Here is a 21,747-nt window from a genome sequence, read left to right on the forward strand (position 1 = left end):
GAGGCACTTGGAAACATTCCCACCCTACCTGACAGCAATGTGAGCGAAAAGGAAAAGTCTGTTGTCATGGGTACCCTATATGCGGCCATGATTCTTATCATATACATAGATCAACATTATAATCCATTAAATCGAACACGAGAGGTTTTTGTACAGCGCACCTCCTAAACGCATGCATTTGAAGGTGTACATTATAGTGTGGTGGCGGGCACAAGCTTCATGAAACTTCGGCTCATTTTGTGCTCAATAGCCAAGAGGACCTCAAGCTGAGCTAGTCGGGCATCTGATTTGAGCCGTCAGTGGCTCGCCCACCTGTAAAACTCAATAGTGCAAAGTGACACAAACCTATCAGGATTTGTGCTGCACAATAAGAGTGCCTTGAAATTCATATGCTCAGGGTGTGCACGGTACAAAAAAAGAATGCTTTCTGTTGGGAATTACCACAGTTTGCATTGTATTCCCCTAGATTTTTGCCTTGTTCAGCTGACATTGTTTTTGTTTGCCACAGGACCCTGCACACTTTACTCATGCTAACCAGCTGTAGACTGAACATGCTCTCCCTTTTCAACTTGATACAATTGGCATACATCTAATTTACTTATAAGTCCCTATTATATGGTACTCATGCACCTGGGGCCTGTCAATTAAATGCTTCAAGTAGGATGTAGCTGTCTTGTCACCCAGCAAGATAGCCCTGTAAAATATGTCTGCAGACCTGGCCTTGCAGCCTGTGTGCAGTTTTAAACTGCCACTTCTACGTTGCAAACTTCACCTTTTGCTATGCTTAAACCTTCTGTTTTAATACTTACAAGTTAACCCTAAAGTGGGCCCTTAACGCCCACAGGGCAAGAGCTTTGTATTGAAAAATTAGGGATGTATTCTTAAATTTTACATGCCCTGACAGAATTTTCACTGTTTTGTTTCCATTGCAGCAAGGCTAGCTGTCCCATCGAAAAGCACTGGGTTACATGATAACTCCTTATAATGCATAACTTCGGTTTTGGACAAGCTAGAAAAATGATTCAAGGACTCCTTGTTATAGGAATTTGGAATCCAACCTAATGGTAACTCAGATTTTAAATTGCTGTTTTGAAAATGGCACTTACAGAAAGTTTATAGGACAACTAGGACGACAAGTCTTTGACAGAGCGTGCACTACTTAAGCGCTCACATGAGCGTCACACCAATGTCAATCTATTTGAAAAAAAAAAATCTGTTCACGCATTCAGCACAATGTGTACATGACGGATATAAACACAATAATCAAACAATTATACGTATTTTCTGCAATTCATTGTTTCATGAATCTTGGCTTATTTACAAAGAATTTTTTTCCCTGAACTTCCTTTCAAAGAATAAACATATATAATGGGCATGAAGCACTCAGTCTCAATTCATTTCGGGTGCTGTATACACCCTTCTTCAGGGGAATCTCCACGCCCATTGTCGTTGTCTAAACCAACTGTGGAGCAGGTTATGCAAATCACCCCGATAAGGATCCCTAGAAGATGTTCATTCACTAGATGAGGGCACTGCCTGACCGGCGAGAGCGCTGACCCCTTTCCCAGACACCGATACCAAAATACCGATGTTTCTACTATTTTATCGCTTGCTATATTGTATGGTCAGTGTGACAATACCACTGGACCTTTATGTCGAGCATTCTAAAAAGGTTTTGGAAATGCTCCATTGCTGCTGTACATTTAAAGATTCCGATATTCAAAGCCAAAGTGCCTTGCTGTCAGTTCAAGTAGATCCCGGTAATGTTCATAATCCACCGTCCTGCTAACCCGAAGTTTACAGAAAGTGGCATTTTTCTGCCTAAACCTAATACTGCCTTTCTGCCAGTGTCCAGGTGTTTCCTGACCCCAGCTGGCTCCCTGGAGTGAGATGTGTATTTCTCCCAGACAGTGGACAAAGACCTGGATGTGAGGAGTTGAGGTTCTTCATGATAGGATGGCTGTAGAGGAGCTTTGCCCCTGCCCTGATTATTCTTCAAAGGGGTATGTCCTTGCCCATACAGAAGAACCTGACACCAGGCCTGACTTTGGGCTTGACTAGTGAAACCAAGGCAGAGGAAAGGAAGGAATTCAGTAGAACCAGTTTTAGAGTTGGACAAGGACTGTGTAACCTGCCCCATAGGCTGGCACTGGTCATAAAAGTCGCACCTTAGACCTGAAATCAGAAGTCTTCTCGACCTCTGAAGACTCAGAAAAAAGATTAGCCTGCGGTCTGAAGCCTGAAGGAAGACTTAAACCCAGGGCCCCAGAAGTGGCTCTAAGGAATTCAACAATATCCAGAGGCCTTTCCTTTTCCCCAGCTAACCAGATCCAACTGGACCCGACCCGGTCCTCTCTGCTGGCTTCTGTGAGAGTGAGTTCTCAAGGGTCCTGGACACTTGGCTGGAGTCAGAGTGCTTTCCTCCTGGCCTAACTGGAGGTTACATTGGATCTGACGCAGAGCGACATAGAGCCTGTAGCTCCTCACTAAAGGTGTTGCCATGATGCAATGCAGATCGGCGTAGTTCCTGCGTGGAAGCCTCAAGGGATATGACTCAGAGCGATGCAGAACCCAGCACAGCTGCACCACACAGCTCCTCACTTACGGCTTCACCGGAACCAGTGCATAGTATTGCAGACCCACTCAGCCCCCTCCTGAAAGCCTCACTGGATCCTACAGTGAACAATGCAGGGCTGCGTGGACCTCTCATCGAAGTAGAAAGTAAAACTTCCAGCGGAAGGAATCTGGTCAAGTATCCGGCCTGCACTCCCTTGTGATTGGCCTAAACTTGTGCTTTATCCTTGTCCAGCACGACCAGATATCCGCAGTTGGCGGTTCATAACTTTTGATGCTATATTGATTCATAAGCTTTAGAAAAGTCATAACTCTGGTTCTACTGATTTTATTTTTTGTCATTCTGGTGCCCTTTTATTCATTGAAATTAACTCTTTTCTAAATAGGTTTTGGATGTTTCTTTTGTTGTGTTTTCACTTTATTATGGTTTGTGTGCTTCATTATGCTCTACCGTGTGTCGGACGGCCCCCGGCTGTCTGACGTCACGATGGGCGTGTGCGGAGGACGGCAGGGGCGGTCCGAACCACGCACATGTGGAATTCCTCAGCACTGCGGGGGAATTCCGGCAGCAGCGAAGCGGTTAATACTTTACACATTGCTTCTAGGTTAAGCCTGACTGCCTTTGTGCCAACCTAACAGAGGGTTGAGCGCAGGTTTATTAATTGACTTTTAAGGTTCACCCTGACAGGGATTGTGATGAGTACTTGACAAGGGTTCTCACCACCCTCAATTAATACTCCAATTTCTTTCATAAGAAAGCACGTTGATACACGTGTGCTCAGGATGTGTGCTGTACACAAAGAGCACATCCTGAGCTCATGTTTTTCAAGGTACACTCCTCTCTCTTCAAACATGATTTGCCAGCATCCGCCATTACGAGATATTACAGCGTTGAAGTAGGCTGCTGCCCTCTGCATTAACCAAGTCTGCTTGTTACTCGCGGAACGTTTATGACAGAAATTGTACTGGAAAATACTCCCCTATGCAGCTTACTCGGACTTAACCCTCACCACATTCATATTCCGCCAGCTGCCACTGTTATTGACTATATCCTCAGGACTTTGCTGTTGCTGCTGAAAAAGACAAAGAGGTGGAAAACTTGTATGTAGAGGATCTTCATTTTTAGCCACAGCCCAAATTCACAATGTGTATATTGCCTTAGAAAGGGATGAAATCTTGACCCTCTCCAGACCAATAACCTGCAGCTGCAACCTCCACCTCTGAGCGGCTCCTGAAGGCTGCCTGCTTTAGCCTGCTACTGCTGCATGAGAGCTCCTTCTCATGAAAATGAAGATTGTGTGAGGCCCCCCAAGCCTACACCATGCATTCATGCCAGACCTTCTGCGACCGATGTCCATACAAATCCATGTGCTGCGTCCTGCATTATTACTCTTACTTGTGCAACTGAGATGAAGCAAAAACATGTCCTACTCAAGAACTTCAACCACGCAGTAGACTTGCAGGCTATACCTTGTACCTGTTGCCACTCCTCTTTTTTAGGTCGCAGCATACCAGATAGTACAACGTTCTAGTTTGTAAAAGATATCTTGGGGACATTCAGAAAGTTGACCTAGGAATGCATTCCGCCCATTGCTTTCCATTGGCTTTGTGGTTTGTCACTCACATTTTCTTGCTTTCTATTTGCTGTCTTTATTTGCTTTAGGCTGTCCAGCTCGATTCTGTCCCTTCCATTGGCCAAACAGTGTTTACTGTATTCTTCAACAAACTTTGTTTCTGTAAATAGGCCTTTAAATCTTGTTCTGATCTTGTCATACTTGCTGTGCATTCAAAGACCGAGGTCAAATGTCAGGTTATGTTTTCCAGGGAGCTTGGCGTTCATTTTTCTTTCTCTAAACTGAGAGGATTTGTGTGACAATCATACCGGCTAGGGGGGGGGGGGGTCTGCTTGAGTAAGGCTGTACAGATGTTCTCTTTTTCTTTTACCACACAACAAAATGTAAATGTCTGTAAATTAACTTTGTTGACGATCAAATCAATACATTGGGTGATAACAATTCCACACTTCTTGCTTGTGAGCTGTATACTTTAACCAGTAAAACTGTACGTGAGTGCAAATGTAATGGGCATTTCAATTGAAGATGTGTTGTCTGTTATGGCAGTACGCTCAAATACTCCGTTACCCCGACTCCACTCCACTGCACTCTACACCACACTATGCCACTTCACTCCACACTGCGTCACTGCACTCTTCTCTACACCACTCCACGCCTCGCTATTCAACACAACTCCACTCTACGCCAATACACCCTACCCCACACTATTCTACTCTGCACCACTGCTCTCTATGCCACTAAACTCTGTGCCACTGCACTCGACACCACTCTGCTTTGCACCACTGCTCGCCACACCACTCTACTCTACCACTGCCCTTTGCATCACTCCACTCTGTGCCACTCTACTCTGCGCTACAGCACTCTACAACAGTATACTTTGCAACATTATATTCTCTGCCACTCTATTTTATGCCACTGAACTCTATGCCAATCCACTCTAATCCACTCCAATCTATCCTGCACCACTTCACTCTACAGCACTCGACTCTATACCATGCACTCTACGCCACTTCACTTTACTCTGAATCAATCTACTCTGCCACTGCAGTCTATGCCACGCTATTGCACTCCACGCCACTGCACTCTACACAACAGACTTTGCACTACTTAACTCAAAACCAATACACTTTACGCCACTACACTATATGCCAATCTACTTTGCAACACTGCACTGTACACCCCTCTACACCATTGCACTCTACATCACTTCACTCTACACCACTGTAGGCCCCTGCACTCTTTGCCAGTGCACTCACTGCCACTGAACTCTATACCACTCTACTCTGCACCACTTTACTCTGTGCCACTGCACTCTACCATTCTACGCCACTCTTCTGCACTCTGCCAGTCTAATCTACTTTGTACCACTGCACTCTACTACCCCACTCTACCCTGCACCACTCTGCTCTGCGCCTCTTCACTCAACTCTGAAACAATCTACTCTACGCCACTGCATTCTGTGCCACTGCACTTTACACCACTCTACTCTGCGCCACTCCACACCACTTCAGTCAAAGCTGCACCACTACACTACGCCACTACTCTATTGCACTGCACTCTACCCTGCACCAGTGTACTCTGTGCTGCACCACTCCACTACACTACGCCACTACTCTATTGCACTGCACTCTACCCTGCACCAGTGTACTCTGTGCTGCACCACTCCACTTCACTCTCCTCTAAAACAATCTACTCTACGCCACTGCACTCTACCCCACTCTGCACCACTGCATTCCACGCTACACCACTCTACACAACAGCACTCTATGCTACTTCACTCTACTCTAAACCTTGGCACTCTACATCACTTTACTCCCACCCTATGCCACTGTACCGTCCTCAACTATTTTGCACCACTACACTTTATGCCACTATACTCTACAAAAAGAACAATTGATGGACAGAATACAGAACAATGTCGTACATTCACCCCAGTACAGAGATCTGGGACTAAATCGATCAATTTTGCTCACCATGCTATTCAGTTTGGACCCAGCCATATGCTAATCAGTCTTGACCCTGTGCCCAATGGGAACAGCCCAGCCCGAACTGCCATGCCAAGTCCTCCCTGGACTGGAAACAAGCATCCTAGGACCAGGATAGCTTGACTCCAGTGGCATGGAAAGCACAGGACCCACGTCTGGGCATACCCGTCCCACTTAGGATGACAAATGCAAAAAGAACAATTGATGGACAGAATGCAGAACAATGTCATACATTCACCCCAGTACAGAGATCTGGGCCTAAATCCAGCGTTTTTTAGCTCACCGTGTCATTCCAGTTTGGGCCCAGCCATATGCAAATCAGTCTTGACCCTCCACCCAATGTTAACAGTCCAGCCCGAACTGCCAGGCCAGGTCCTCCCTGGACTGGAAACAAGCATCCTAGGACCGGTTTCAAGCTTTCGTCCCTCATTGAGCAAAAGAATGATTAAACCCAGATCCTTGTTACTAGGGGTCCATGTTTGCATTGTCCAGTATTCCGTCCATCAATTCTTTCTTTTGTATATGTCACCCTAAGTGGGAAGGGTATGCCCAGACGTGGGTCCCGTGCTCACTACACTACTGGATTCAAGCCAGCCTGGCTGATGAAGGGTGATGCCCTGAAACCATTCCCAGGATGCTTGTTTGTGGTCCTGGGAGGACCTGGCTTGGCAGTTCGGGCTTAACTGTTCCCAAAAGGGACAGGGTCAAGACTGATTTGCATATAGCTGGGTCCAAACTGGGGTGGTGTGGTGAGCAAAAGAATAATGGATTAAACCCAGATACTTGTGACTGGGGGTGAATGTTTGCATTGTCCAGCATTCCGTCCATCAATTGTTTATTTTGCATATGTCACTATACTCTACAACATTCTACTCTGTGCCACTGCACTCTGACACTGCATGCTACGTCACTCTACACCATTGCCCTCTACATCACTCATTGTATGCCACTCTATTCTACTCTGAACCCACTATACTCTACGTCACTGCTCTCTGCACCACTTTACGACCCTGCACTTTGACACTCTGCATAACTATACCCTGCACCACTCCACTCTAAGCCACTGCACTCTACCCTGCACCAATCAACTCTGCACCAATCAACTCTGCCTCTGCACTCTATCCTGCACCACTCTACTCTATGCCAATTCTTTGTACTGTGCGCCATTCCACCCCATTGCACTCTACGCCACTGCAATATACTCTGCACCGCTCTTTACTATAATCTGCTTCACTGCACTGTACACCACTTTACCCAAAACCTATAAACACTACAGTCACTGCACTCTATGCCAGTCTACTCAGCACCACTGTACTTTACCCCATTTCACTCTACGGTACTCCCCTCTGCGGTACTCCCCTCTACGGTACTCCCCTCTACGGTACTTCCCTCTACGGTACTCCACTCTACGGTACTCCACTCCATTAAACTCTGCACCAATGACACTCCACTCTGTGCCACTCCAGTCTACAGTACTCTACTCCACTCAGCCATTCTATTGCACTACTCCATTCTACGACCCTCTGTGCAACTCCCTCTGTGCCATGCCATGCTCCACTGGATTCTATGACACACTACTCCACTCTATGCCACTCCACTCTGATAATCTGCTCTGTTGTCTGCCTCTCTACTTTGCAACACTCTACGCATTACCCTCTACGCCACTCCACTGTGCTCTACACCACTCAACCCTACGCTTTTCCACTCTGACATACTACTCCCTCCTGGACACTCCACAACACTGTATACTACTTCATTCCTCTCCACGCCACTCAACTCTACTGTATGCCACTCCATAACACTCCACTCAACTCTTAAGCCACTGCACTCTACCCTGCACCACTCTAATCTGCCTCTGCACTACTCTATGCCAATTCACTCTACTCTGCGCCACTCCACCCCATTGCACTCTACGCCACTGTAATCTACTTTGCACCGCTCTACTCTTGACACTTCTCTTCACTCTGCTTCGCTGTACCCACTTTACCCAAAACCAATACACACTACGTCACTGCACATTATGCTAGTATACTCTGCACCACTGTACTTTACCCTTTTTCACTCTAGGCCACTCCACGATGCTTCACTCCCCGATGCTCCACTCCACGATGCTCCACTCCATTAAACTCTGCACCAATGACACTCTACTCCACTCTGTGCCACTCCAGTCTACAGTACTCTACTCCTCTCTGCCATTCTACGGCGCTACTCCATTCTACGACCTTCTATGCAACTCCCTTTATGCCACGCCATGCCACTTAACTCCACTGTATTCTATGACACACTGTTCCACTCTATGCCACTCCACTCTACTCTATGCCACTCCACTCTGATAATCTACTCCGCTGTCTGCCTCTCAACGTTGCAACACTCTACGCAACACCCTCTACGCCACTCCACTCTGCTTTACACCACTCAACCCTACTTCCTTCCACTCTGAAATATTACTCCCTCCTCGACACTCCACAACACTGTATACTACTCCATGGCACTCCACTCCTCTCTACACCACTTCAACTCTACTGTACGCCACTCCATAACACTCCACTCTACTCCACAATATGACACTCCACGCCACTCTTTCACCCTAACTTTTACCCATGCTGAACAGCAGCCACTCTGGTGTACAACATTGCTAAATATTGGCAAAGCCAAAGGCTCTTGCATAGGTGAGACCTATTGGCTTTGCCAATGCTTGTTTCTGTTATTCTTCTTATTGTGCGGCCCCCGACTGCAGGTTCTGCAACACACACTGAAATGTGTGACTGCTGATAAGCAGTGTTGGTGCTTGTGTGTCTCATGTGAAGCTGTTTGAAAAGCCATCATTAAGCCTGAGTAATTTATCATACTGTGACAATCCAAAAATGCTTACAAGTAGACACTGCTTGGCTTTAGAGGTCGGATTAGCCTAAATGGTGTATCCCTTGACCAAGGATAGTGAAATAGGATTATGTTAACCGCATTCAGAGAGAATTGTTAATACCATAAAACTTACTGAAGTTACTGACCACATTATCTTGATGAAAATAAAGTGTTTTATTTCTTTTTTTAAATAAGAGTTCCAGTGCTTGATATTTTTATTATGAGTGAGGTATATGCTGCCTACCTTACCACACCCCACCCTTCAAGAAATCGCTCTAACTGTTTTACTGGGTAAATAACCTTTACCACAAAATAAATTCCCGCAGAGAATCACAACGCGGTTGTTACAACGACCGCGTTCAATCAATTAATCATATCATTTGTAAAGCGCACTACTCACCCGTGAGGGTCTCAAGGCGCTGGGGTGGGGAATGCTGCCACTGCTCGAAAAGCCAGGTCTTGAGGAGTTTTCTGAAGGTCAGCAGGTCGTGGGTCTGCCGTAGGTGGATGGGGAGGGTGTTCAAGGTGTTGGCGGCGAGGTGGGAGAACGATCTGCCGCCAGAGGTCGCTCTTCGGAAGCGGGGGACTGTGGCCAGGGCGAGGTCAGCGGAGCGGAGCTGGCGGGTGGAGGTGTAGAAGCTGAGTCGTCTGTAGAGGTACGTTGGTCCGGTGTTGTGGAGTGCCTTGTGTGCGTTGTGATTCTGCATACCATTACTCCGCAAGTCGGAACATCGACTTGCGGAGGGGGGGGGTGTTGGATTTAAAATCTATCACCTTCCCTAGTGTCCCCACAGACTGGAGTTGGAATAGTAAATTATACTATTCCAACATCCAGCGCTCCCCCCCCCCTCCACCCTCCCCCTCCGCAAGTCGTTGTTCCGACTTGCGGAGTAATGGTATGCGGAATGACAACGCGGTTGTTGTAACTCACTGCGGGATAAAGACATAGATTCGTTGTACTGTGCTGCCTCCTGAAATAAGCGCTAAAAGATCATTTTCTTGGCAGTTCTATGAGCTTGCAGTATTCCCTGGCTCTTGTGTTCCCAAGAACAGTGGTAATCCTTGTCACAAGGATTACTTAACAGCCTTTGAGTTGCACAGGCCCTGTAGAGCTGGCCTTCCGGAAGGGGGAATACGTTTATTAGTGTGTTTTGATAAAGAAGATAAAAGGCATAAAAAATGAGCCAGTCTTCTCAAATAAGAGACCGGGAAAAAGTTAGTCATTTATCCAGACAGCAAGGTGGACATGAGGTTTAAATATATGGAATTGAAATAATCTTGTTCTGTCCCTGAAATAGTTTTAGGTGTTTTCTTACCACGCCTACTCTTTAGTTTTTAGAATTAAAATCCCAACTCGGCCCAAAGAATAACCAACTCATTCTTTGTATCTTATTGCAGACATTGCTCGTTCTGATTCCCAGAATCCTCCACAGCAACCATCAGAGGAGCCATCCACATCACAGAAAGATACGCCCACATCTCAAAGAGAAAAGAGGGGTTCAGCCCCCTCATCTTCGGGAAGGAGGTCAAGCCGACGCTGAAAACAAGATTTTCCTTGGGACTTATTGCATGTGGAAGTTTCCACTCAAACTTTAAATAGGTTTGTAAATCTTTGAAAGAAATGTGTTGTTTGGACTTCGGCTTTCCTTAGCGCCACTCGCCCCATGGAAACATACTGATTTGCTGCAGTTGCATCCGATCCGAATGAATCCATCATATGCTGCTTGTGAGATTTGGTATAAGGTGGTGGCGGAGAGAGATTATTTTGGTTTATAAGATTTTGCTGAAAATAAAAACTATTTTGCCAACATTATCTGCAGACCTTTTCAAAGTTATTACAATGTTTTCTGATCTGATTATGACATATCAAACAGTTGTACAATATCACAGTCTCAATTGTAGATCTCATTGCGTATCTTGTCAGAGGTGAAAAAAGGTGTGACCCTTTTTGCTTCACCAGTGTCAAGCCTGCCACCAGAAATACTATTACTAAGAAGGCTGAGGAGGGATTTCCATCATGGAAACAGATGTGCTTCCTTCTCGGTTCTCTTCAACCCAAATCTGGTAGTTGTGGTCAAGAATTGTATTGTCCTGTTGGATCGCATTATACAAACTATAGGTAATTATGTCACTTAAGGGGCCTCTCCCCAAATCATTAAGTAAACCTACTTCTGTTTTAGAGCCATAGAAGCCAGAATTGGATCCAAACAAATTCTACGATATTTTTTATTATAGGGATTTGCATAAATGATGAAGAAAGAAAAAAGAGGATCACAGGCTAAGATTCTCTGCGCCTGGGGCGTGGCCACGGAGGCGATCAAGATGGACGCCTTAGCCTGAAGCTCCGCCGGTCGGGCTTTACAAACATCGAATTTCCACAATGCCGTGACATCCTAACTGCAGCGGACACCAGCCATCTGCTCCTGTTTCCCGATGAACCAGCGTGAGACCTAAACGGGACGGTGACGGCAGCGCGCAGACCTGGCGTGGATAGATCTGGCGCTGGGGGCCGGCTCGGCCTTGCGGCCTTTCTCCCGTGAAGATCCGGCAGCTCGACATTGCAGTGAGTGCAGCCTTGGTGGGGGTCCGGCGCTGCCCTGCGCCCATTCCCTGCTGCTCCTTCGGGCTCTCCCCCCTCCCCCGTTCCCCCGTCCCTCCCGCTGCGGCTCCCTGCTTGGTCCCCGCTCTTGCGGGTAGCTCTCGGGTCCTTCGCGGCCTAGTGTGCGTCTCCGCGCCGGGGCCTCGATTACGCGTTGCGGCGCGAGGCGGGCTGGTGTGGAGGCCCCCACGCCCTGATTGGAGGCAGTGGTGGCGCTGGGCCCTACCGGGCTTGCAAACTCACCCCAACCCCCCCGCCCCCCCTCCCCCGCGGGCCAACTGCCCGCCGCGAAAGGCAGCTACCTATCCTGCAGACCACGCAGTCTGCGGCGCTTCCGATCTGCCTTGGAGATGCGCTTTTTATGGCCGCCTGCCGCCCTGTAATGCCGCGATCTTCCCCACTAGCTGACACACGCTGAGGGCCTGCCTGTTTGTGCGGGTGGGCCCCACCAACTCCTCTGCGTTTTGGGGGTTAGACCGAGGCATAACTGACCAGCTCTTCCTGCACTTTCCAGATCGCTTGTCTCGAAGTGGGTAGTGGACACTTTGCAGCATCACCATTCTCCTCTGCGCTTTGTTTTTTGGCCCTGCCATTGGTCCGGTTGCTCCACACCGGTGATTCCTCCTGTGTTCAGGCCTGCCTTTCCTCGGTCACCCAGCATCACCATGGCTGCCCCTTTGCCGCCATCCGCCGAGTGTCCATTCTGCTGCATTCCACCGTGGCGGAGTCCTCCTCCCACGCGCACCCTGCGCCACTCCGCCCTCTGGTTTCCCCTCGACTGCGGCCCTGTCAATCCAACGGCAAGTCTCCTTCCTCTATCTGCGGTATGGGGAAAAAGGACCCCAACCAATGCAAGTTGCACTTCGATAAGGCTCCCGGCCCCACCTCAGAAGCCCCCCCCCCGGGTTCATCTAACGGGGCCATGGGCTCAAATGACTCTGAGAACGCCGCCTCACTCTTGACGGCCATGCTGAACGAAATGAGGGCCGGTTTCAAATCGCTCGATAGCCGAATTTATGACCTTGACAAGAAACTGGCTGAGATGGGGTCTAAGGTTCAAGCGCACGATCAAAGGCTGGATGTGGTTGAGGCAAGAGTATCGGACATTGAAGATGGCGCATCGACCTCGCTGAAGCAGCTGGACAGGGCAGAGAAAATCCTCAAAGACGTCGCCATCAAGAATGAGGACTTAGAGGCTCGCAGGCGCCGGAACAATATTTGTATCCTTGGAGTTGCGGAGACGACCTCCACTGGGCGTAGAGACGTCTTTGAAGAAAAATTGCTCACGAGCTGTTTGGCACTCAGGGCTTTGTGGTGGAGCGCGCCCACAGATCGTTGGGTCCTCGGCCTGGTCCCCCCCCCACGACCTATCATTGCTAGACTTATGAACTTTTGAGATAGAGATGCTGCTCTCCGTTCGGCTCGGGACTTGGGTGATATCCAGTGGCAGGGGAGCAAATTGGCTTTTTTCCCGGACTTCACCATCATGGTCCAGGAGGCAAGAATCAAATTCAATGGTGTCAAGGCTACCCTGAAGAACCTGGGCCTTCAATACGGCATGCTCTGTCCTGCGAGGTTGAAGGTCGCTGTGGATGGCAAGTTTTGCATCTTTGATACCCCACAGAGGCGCAGGAATTTTGCCAGGAATACAGGAGGAGCAACTCGGGGCAGCTGCCGTGCCGAGAATGGGCTCCCCGTCTCAGGGGGGTTCGAAAACCAGCGTTGATCTTTTCTCTGAACCTGTGACTGGTTGACTAGTTATTGCATTTATCATTGTGCTCTGCTGTGTTTAACGCTTTCATTTATTTCCTATTTGCGTGATGACATATTATTATTCTATGCCCGACCGGCGTGGCCGCGCCCTATGGTGAATACCAAAATTTCTCTGATTTGGTATGATTTTTTTTGCGTAGTGCTTACTCGTTTTCTATTGTAATGGTAATGTTCACACTGCACTCCTATTTGACCAAGAAAATTGGGGTTTGCCACTTTGGGGTCCACAAGAGGCTGGGTGGTGGGTGGGGTGTTTGTTCAATTTCATTGCTTCTTTGAGAATCATTGTTCAGTTTGTCCTTTTGTGGCAGTGGATTTGCGTGCATTACGACTCGAATCTGATTAGGTTTTTCCAATGGTTAAGCTAGGGCACCAGCCCGGCCCATCCGGGCTCTCCCTAATGTCATGGAATGCTAGAGGTCTAAATAACACCAAAAAACAGAGACCAGTCCTCAACAATATTGTCAGACATACTATTGATGTTGTATTTATGCAGGAGACTCCCCTGTCCAATTCCGACCTTTCTCCCATTGCCAAGAGCTGGGGTTCCCACAGATTTTTTTCCAATTACATTGGTATGCTAGGGGGGTTGCCATATTCCTACATAAACGTGTCCCCTTTGCACTCACAAGACATTGACTGATGTTGAGGGTCGCATCTTGATTGTTACTGGTACCCTTTTGGGGCACAAGATCACATTTGTCGGGGTTTATGGTCCTAACGTAGACTCCCTGTATTTTTTCAACGAACTACAGGTGCAACTCCTCACACTTGATCCTGGACTATTGATAATGGAGGGCGGTTTTAACTTGTTGTTAGATCCGGCCAGAGACAGCACTTCCACTTCTCCTGATACTAAACCTCGCTCCCGGCAAACCCTTCTCGACTTATGCACTCAGTTTTCCTTGATAGACATTGAAAACAAATCACGTCCACATCTCCTGGACTTTACCCACTACTCAGGGTTTCACAATACATGGACCAGAATAGACTATTGGTTAGTCTCTCCGGGAATTGCAGGGTGTGTGGGTGGGTTAATTACTCTCCCCGTACACTTTCGGACCACTCTCCGATCGTTCTCAAACTTAATATTCCCAGACCGGGTGGCTATGAAAGACAATGGCGCTTTCCTGGGAAGGCATTATTAGATCCGGTTTTTAACGAGGAAGTCAGACAATCCATTGAGAACTATTTTGAACTTAATACCGGGTCGGTAAACACCTGGGCGGTTCTCTGGGAGGGGTTCAAGGCCTATATCAGAGGCATCTGTATTGCAAAACATGCAGGAGTGTTAAGAGATTTACGCTCCACTTTGACTCGCATTGAAGCCGACATCGCCGCTCTGGATCGAGAGTTAGTGGTCACCACATCCAGTACGGGAGAGGCCAGGCGCCTGGCACTGATGCTCGAATTTAGAGAAACGGCGAACCGTAAGTTGTTGTTCCTAAATAAACAATCTGCCGCGCGTCATTATGGTGAAGGCGAACGCCCTGGTAGATTATTGGCTCAGACTCTAAACCCCCCTCGAGACTCGTCTTACATCACAGAAATCATTGGCCCACACAACACTTTGCTGCATTCTACCCCTGACATTTGTGATTCCTTTCTTCCATATTACAAGGCGCTCTTAACGTCCAGGATCTCTGGGGATTTGCGGGATCAAGGTGAATACCTGGCAGAGATTGCTATGGTCTATTTAGAAAGATACATGCAGGACTTTTTGGCTGTTCCCATCACTCAGGACAGCATACTAGATGCTAGATGCATTGCGAGGCTCTTCTGCTCCCGGCCTTGACAGCTTTTCCGCCGAGTTTTATCAAGCATACAACGATGTCTTGGTCCCGCGGCTGTTGGAGGTTTATGCTGAGGCTCTAGAGGTAGGCCGCCTGCCTCCAACATTCAGGTCATTATTCTTCTTCCTAAGCCCGGTAGTGACCCTAAACTGTGTAGCTCTTACAGGCCTTTGTCTTTATTGAACCTCGATTATAAAATACTAGCCAAGGTATATTGCGATTCGTCTGTCCTCATTAATGGAATCCATCATCTCACCAGTGCAGTCGGGCTTTGTGCCACATCGGTCCACTTCCCACAATCTGAGGGCCTTTTTTACTGTTTTACATAGGATCGACCCTGTCACCCCTGCTGCCGCCATCCTCCTCGATGCTGAGAAGGCATTCAATTCCCTTGAGTGGCCCTTTTTCCTGTCCATCATAAGACGTATGGATATGCCTGAGTGCTTTGTCTCCACAGTGGCTGAGCCAACCGCTAGATTGCGTCTGAACGGCACTATTTCTGCCCCTTTCACCTTGTCTCAGGGCACGTGACAGGGCTGCCCCCTCTCCCCACTGCTTTTTATTCTGGCAATGGATCCCCTGGTTTGCCATTTCCAAGAGAAACACCTGCATCGTGGCCTACAATTCCGCACTGGCCCCCTTTAAATCTCGCTCTATGCAGATGACACAATATTATATGTTAGGATGCCCCAACTCAATCTCGAACCCCTCATTTTAGAAATAACTCACTTCGGTAAATTTTCCGGTCTCAACATCAACTGGCACAAGTCGGTTATCTTTCCACTTACACCCAGCACAACTACCTGGACTTGCTCATTTCCTCTTGAATTGTGCCAGGATGCGGTCAAATACCTTGGTATCCATGCCCACCTTGATACCGCCACCATGATTAGGCTGAACTATGGCATGGCGATAAGTTTGCTTGAGTCTCAGATAGTGAGGTGTCTGCGTCTTCCATTGTCTATGGCTGGGAGAGTTGCCATAATTAAAATGGTAGTCCTACCGCGGTTCTTGTATGTTTTTAATTAACTTCCCAGTCCCGCTTACCAAAACATTCTTTTCGCAGTTGCTTTCTTTATTATTGCGCCTTGTCTGGGGGGATAAGACTCCTCTGGTTAGCTGGCGGATTCTGACCCTGCCGTATGCCGGGGGGGGGGGGGGGGGCTTTGGGGTCCCAGGCTTTTATTTATATTACCTGACAGCACATTGTTGTTACGTACATGTCTGGTTCCATCCAGACACCCGCATCCCATATTTGAAGCCAGAGGCCGATCTAGTGCTCCCACGCCACCTTTCTACTATTTTGCCCACTGGATTCCCTAGCGACCCCCATGATATTCAAACGGTTTCGACCACGTGCTGGGCATGGGACAGACTGCACAGACTACTGGGCCTCGTCCAGTTGTATTCTCCGGCACTGCCCTTGCCTAATTCCTCTCTGTTCCCAATAACGGGGGAGATACTGGTTCAACGCACGCTGAGAAAATTCCACCTTCGCACTGTGGGCGACCTCTTCCCTGAGGGCCACGCCTTTTCTGTGTTGGAGGATACCCGATTCTCAGAGCGCTCTTTTATGGACACATTTGTATTAACACGTATACAATCCATGCTTCGGGCCACGTTCCCTACCTTTCCGATGGCCCCTGAACCGACCCCTTCGTTAACGCTGCTTATCCAACATCCTACGGGTACACATTTGGTCTCTAAACTATACAAGCAATGTTGTGAATCCATGCCTATCTCCGACACCAAGCTGCGCACTGCATGGCAAGTGGACCTGCGTAAGCCCATCACTTACGACCAGTGGGAACAGTGCTGTAGGGCAACAAAGGAAATTTCTGCAAACAGCAGGCACAAACTCCTTTATTTTAAGTTTCTTCGCAGACTGTACCATACACCGTCACGCTCACATAGAATTGACCCCAATAGGCCACACCACTGTCCGAAATGTAGGGCTCCTTTTGCTGATTTTGCTCACCTCTCTTGGACATGTCCTAAAATACACCAATACTGGTCCTTGATACACGCTACACTAGGCGATCTACTCTCCATGCAACTAGTTCCCACCCCTGAGATCGCATTGCTGGGCTATGTGGCCAATTTCCCTTGGACAGTCAGAAAACTTGCCGCGATGGGCTTTCTGTTGGCCAAAAGGGAGGTTGCTCTGTTGTGGGGTAGCAGAAGATCCCCAACGCTGAAGGCGTGGCTTGGTAGCTTGGCATTCTGTAACATTACCAGCGAAGAATACTCCACTCTGATCCCTAGCGCGTCCCGACCAGTGGACATTTGGGGCCCATACAGGGAATATATTGCCAAGAAAAGATCCGATCAACAGTCACAGACTACAACCGGAATTGTTCCCGAGGGGGTCGGCTAAATGAGAATTTGCTTACAGATGCTTATATTAATGCTGAACTCTCTCCATGCTGCCACCAATATTGTGGTGTTACATAGGACGTTCCCGGTTCTTTGGGAATCGCAGTCTTTTAATATTGCATACCTCTGTTTTGCTCACATTTGCCTTGTCATTGAAATGTGCCCGTAAGGCATAACACATTTACATCACATACTGCTGTTGTTTTCGATTGATTTGATGTGCATGCTCTTCTTGGTGCTGCTGATTTTATACTCTGCAATGTATTGATAATTTTATTCCTGTATGCTAAAATTGGTAAAAATAAAGTTTAAAATACAAAAAGTTATCTGCGCCTGATCAAATTAAGTTTTATTTGTGCTCTGATGCACATTTGTTGCAGGTGAATGGGTTACTGCAGAACTGAGATGTTACTGCCAAACTTCCTAGCAAAACTGAACACGCAAACCGATATTTTGCACACTGTAGGTTGACTATTATACATTTTTACTTTAAGAATAATGTAGTTTGAATATTTTAGTAAGAACTTTTGGGTCAAAATTGTTAACGGTTTATGTACTTTACAGTTCGATTTAAACCAAATGTTTTTTAGCTAAATGTTTTTTAAATACCTGTTTCCAACATACAATGTGCTAGTCGTAACACTGATGAAAATGCATTTTGTCACATAAAGAGAAGTTTTTAAGAACTCATTTAAAATATGTCCTCCGTTCTATCAACTTTTTTGCTCTATATCTTTTGAGACTACAATATTTAATGACTTGGCTGCTTGTTTTGAACATTAGGCCAAATATATTTTTTTCTTTGATGAAAAAAGGTTCCATAAAAAAGTATGGTCGAGGATTTTGCACAACATTTGAAAGGATCTATCTCAGGCGTTAATTTTGTCCCTTACTTATGCAAGGATATTTCCAGCAGATAATAAAGGTTTCACTTTGTCTCTTATTGTTCAACATACAGTTTCCATTAGATAAGGTTGAGTCTGTCTGGTTGGTTCATGGGTCTAGTGCAGGTGTGGGTCTAGTTCGTGTAAATTGGAAGGGGACTTTGGATGTTGCACATTTGCCAAATTGATACAATTAAATGATGATGGATACTTCTAATCACAGATTTCTCACCTTTAGAATATTCCTTAGGTGCCAGACTGGATCCGGAAGCTGTGCTCTCATCACTGGGTGGCACAGTAAAGCTCCGCTTTGACTTCGCTCCATCACGGTATTGATAGAGTAGACTTGCATTTAAGAGTCACCAGGTGTGCCAATGTTGTTTTTTCTTTCTGTGTGCGCCTTTGGACGCTCCGCTCCCTCTCACCAGTGTTCAGTGAACTTCCAAAACGAAATCCGGTGTGCACCGGAACGATGCCACCTCTTAAAAGTACAGACTTCAAACCACGTCGTGACTGCTAAAAACAGATGTCAGTAACAGACCCCCATGATGTGTGCCTTTGGTGCTTGAGCTTTGGGCGTGACTAGCAGTTGTGCAAATAATGCACCCTCATTCATTCAAAGGCGGTTCAGGACTGTAAAGTGAAGCTGTATATCGTCAAACATAGGAAGAAATGAGGAACCTCTCGTAAGTCCTGCTCTCCCTTGTACCGCTTTGTTCGCCATAAGTTGGCAGGGTATGCTCAGACGCGAGTCCCTTGCTCACTTTGTCACTGGATTTAAGCAAGCCTGGCTGAAGACGGCTGAAATGCCAGAAACCGGTCCTCGGAAGCTTGTTTCCGGTCCAGGGAAGGCATGGCTTGGCAGTTCGGGCTGGACTGTTCCCATGAGGCACAGGGTCAGACTGATTTGCATATGGCCATGTCTGAACTGGGGTGGCAGAGTGGGCTAAAGAACGGTGATGGATTAAACCCAGATCTGTTGACTGGGTGTGAGTGTTTGATGAGCTCAGATGCTCCGTCCATCACCACCCCCTTTTGTACTCCCTTGTAGTCAAGCGCAAGGACTGGCTCCCTCTCCCAAGACTGACCCTGCAACAGGTCCTCTTCAGTCAAGTCATCTGGTAAGTCGAAGTCTAAATCAAAGAGGAAACCTAAAAGGGAGAAGTGGGACTCAACCTCATTCCGCCACTGTCCATTTAAAGAAGTCTCGAGAGCATCCAAGTAGCACTCTAACTTGCTCCCGATCCCCAATTGAGGAGGCACTTTTGCAATTGATCCAAATGCGCCCCTTGTGTCCTGCGCCATTCATAACTCTGCAGCCTTTAAGGAGGCCATGCTGCATATTTTTTAGACTCGTCTGGCTCACTGTGGCACTCCTTCGGGCCTCAAGCATCCGTGGGGGCCTCCAGTCCAGCTACTGTCATTGGATCTGTCCTTCGTGCCTTCTGAGCTCCCAAAACCTATCTCTGCTTCTGCACCAACTCTGGTGCCGACTTCCACCCCGATCCCAAAACCTCTGTTGGGTCCTCTTTTGTCGACGCTGGTACCGAGGTCGCCAGTACTGTTGTCCGACCCCGAGCTAAATCCATCTCAACCCCACCCAAGATTTAATTCTAACTGCACTTCTATACAGTACAGTCTAATTCTGACAAAATACCTCCACTACTGCTGAGCGCCATCGGAGGCTCCAATAACATGTTGGTATGACTTGGCCCCACACTGTGATGATCAGTTTGTACAAGAATTTACAGTAGGCTTGATACCTCCCCTGATATAGGGCTGATTTCTAGAGAGTACATATTTTGCTGGGTTAATTAGACATGTGGCTGAAGTCCTGGAACTACAACGGCCTTCTGTTGGTGTTAAGAAAGACATCCTCACTGAAATCCCGCAACCTAGGCCTGCTTCATCTTAGCCATTGCTCTTATTTAACATCATGACACTCTGATGGGCACTTGGTTTAAGCCTTGTTCTTGCACACCGGTGAACAGGCAGGTGGCAAGATGCCATATACTGGCACACGGTGACTCTGATTTTCCTACGCATCATTGTCCTCATGAGAATTTGATGGTCTGAGCTTCCACGAGCAAGTCTAACCCTAATACATTCCTCATGACAGAGACAACATCCCCTACAATCCTCCAGACGGGGAGTCAAAATAATTGAGGCATTCAAGAAAAGAATGTTCTCTTCAGCCAGCCTAGCTTTAAGGTCATTCAGTGCAGTTGGCTTTGTAGGCCAGTATATGCACACCCACTGGAACAGGGCAGTAAGATTTTGCCGGTCCTCCCGAGTGAATTTAAGCACTCCTTGGCTCCAAAACCAAGGTGGTCAGGTTGCGGCAAAATCTGATTAATGCCTGCTGAATACTACAGATTGCTTGGGTTGAGCAGTCGCCACAAGTGTAGTGCTCTGTCTCCACGCATGAGAGTGATCCACAGGTTTTTTAGGTAATGTGCAGGTATCCCTTATGGATATGCCTTTTGATGGCTCTGACCTTTTCGGTGTAAAAAATGACCCTTAAAAGTCAGGCAACAGGCATTGGGCCTCTTGACCCTTGGCAGAACTTTTGCTCATCAATTTCAGACTCTCTGAGGCAACTTCAGAGGATAGACATCTAATCCTTCCCCACTTATCAACGCAGTCACCCCAGTCATTTCATCCCCAGGGAACTGGCTGGTATCTCGCAAGTCACCATGGGCACCAACCAGTCTCCCCTCCCCTGTGACTTAAATTTCCCAGCCACATTAGTTTTGCATTAGCAGTGCACAACCACCCTGTGGTAGGCAGAATCCAGTATTTTCATCCAGGGTTGCAATCCATCACAGCTGACAGCTGGACCCTCCAGATTGTTCTTCGTGTTTCCTTATTTTGAAACCTTAAGGAAAGTATTACCTTTCTTTCTACCTAGCCAGCAAAAGACGATAGTCACAACTCTGATTTTGACCAAAATAGACTATGGCAATACACTTTTTATCAACTTTGAAAAACGCTTTCTACATAAGCAACAAACACTACAGAATGCCGCAGCTAGGCTACTGCTGAGCATTCCAAAACATACATCTGTTTATCAAGCACTCATTCAACTACACTGGCTCCCCGTTGATAAACGTATACAGTTCAAGGCACTCTGTTTTGCCTTCAAGGCACAACATGCTGTTGTCCCAGACTACTTTATACAGCATTTTCATCGATCTAGCCCCGCACGCTCACTGCGCTCATCCACAAGTGGAAATCTTGTAATCCCCAGATTTAAGAAAGCCAAGTGGGATGGGAGAGGCTTGCACATCAAGACTATGGAATTCTCTTCCAAATGAACTAAAATTC

At 47.3% G+C, this 21,747-nt stretch overlaps 1 protein-coding gene across 1 annotated transcript in view; it reads left to right on the forward strand.

Moving 5' to 3' along the window:
• The window catches only part of NSMCE1 (NSE1 component of SMC5/6 complex), a 176,119-nt gene extending 165,311 nt beyond the window's left edge, over positions 1 to 10,808 (forward strand). Inside the window, exon 8 of the mRNA XM_078664194.1 lies at positions 10,394 to 10,808. Coding sequence (XP_078520320.1) covers positions 10,394 to 10,536 — 143 coding nt within the window. The 3' untranslated portion in view covers positions 10,537 to 10,808. The remainder of the gene's footprint in view (positions 1 to 10,393) is intronic.
• The last annotated feature ends 10,939 nt before the right edge of the window (positions 10,809 to 21,747 follow it).

Source organism: Lissotriton helveticus, chromosome 10, assembly GCF_964261635.1.
Source record: "Lissotriton helveticus chromosome 10, aLisHel1.1, whole genome shotgun sequence".
NCBI classification, from domain to species: domain Eukaryota; kingdom Metazoa; phylum Chordata; class Amphibia; order Caudata; family Salamandridae; genus Lissotriton; species Lissotriton helveticus.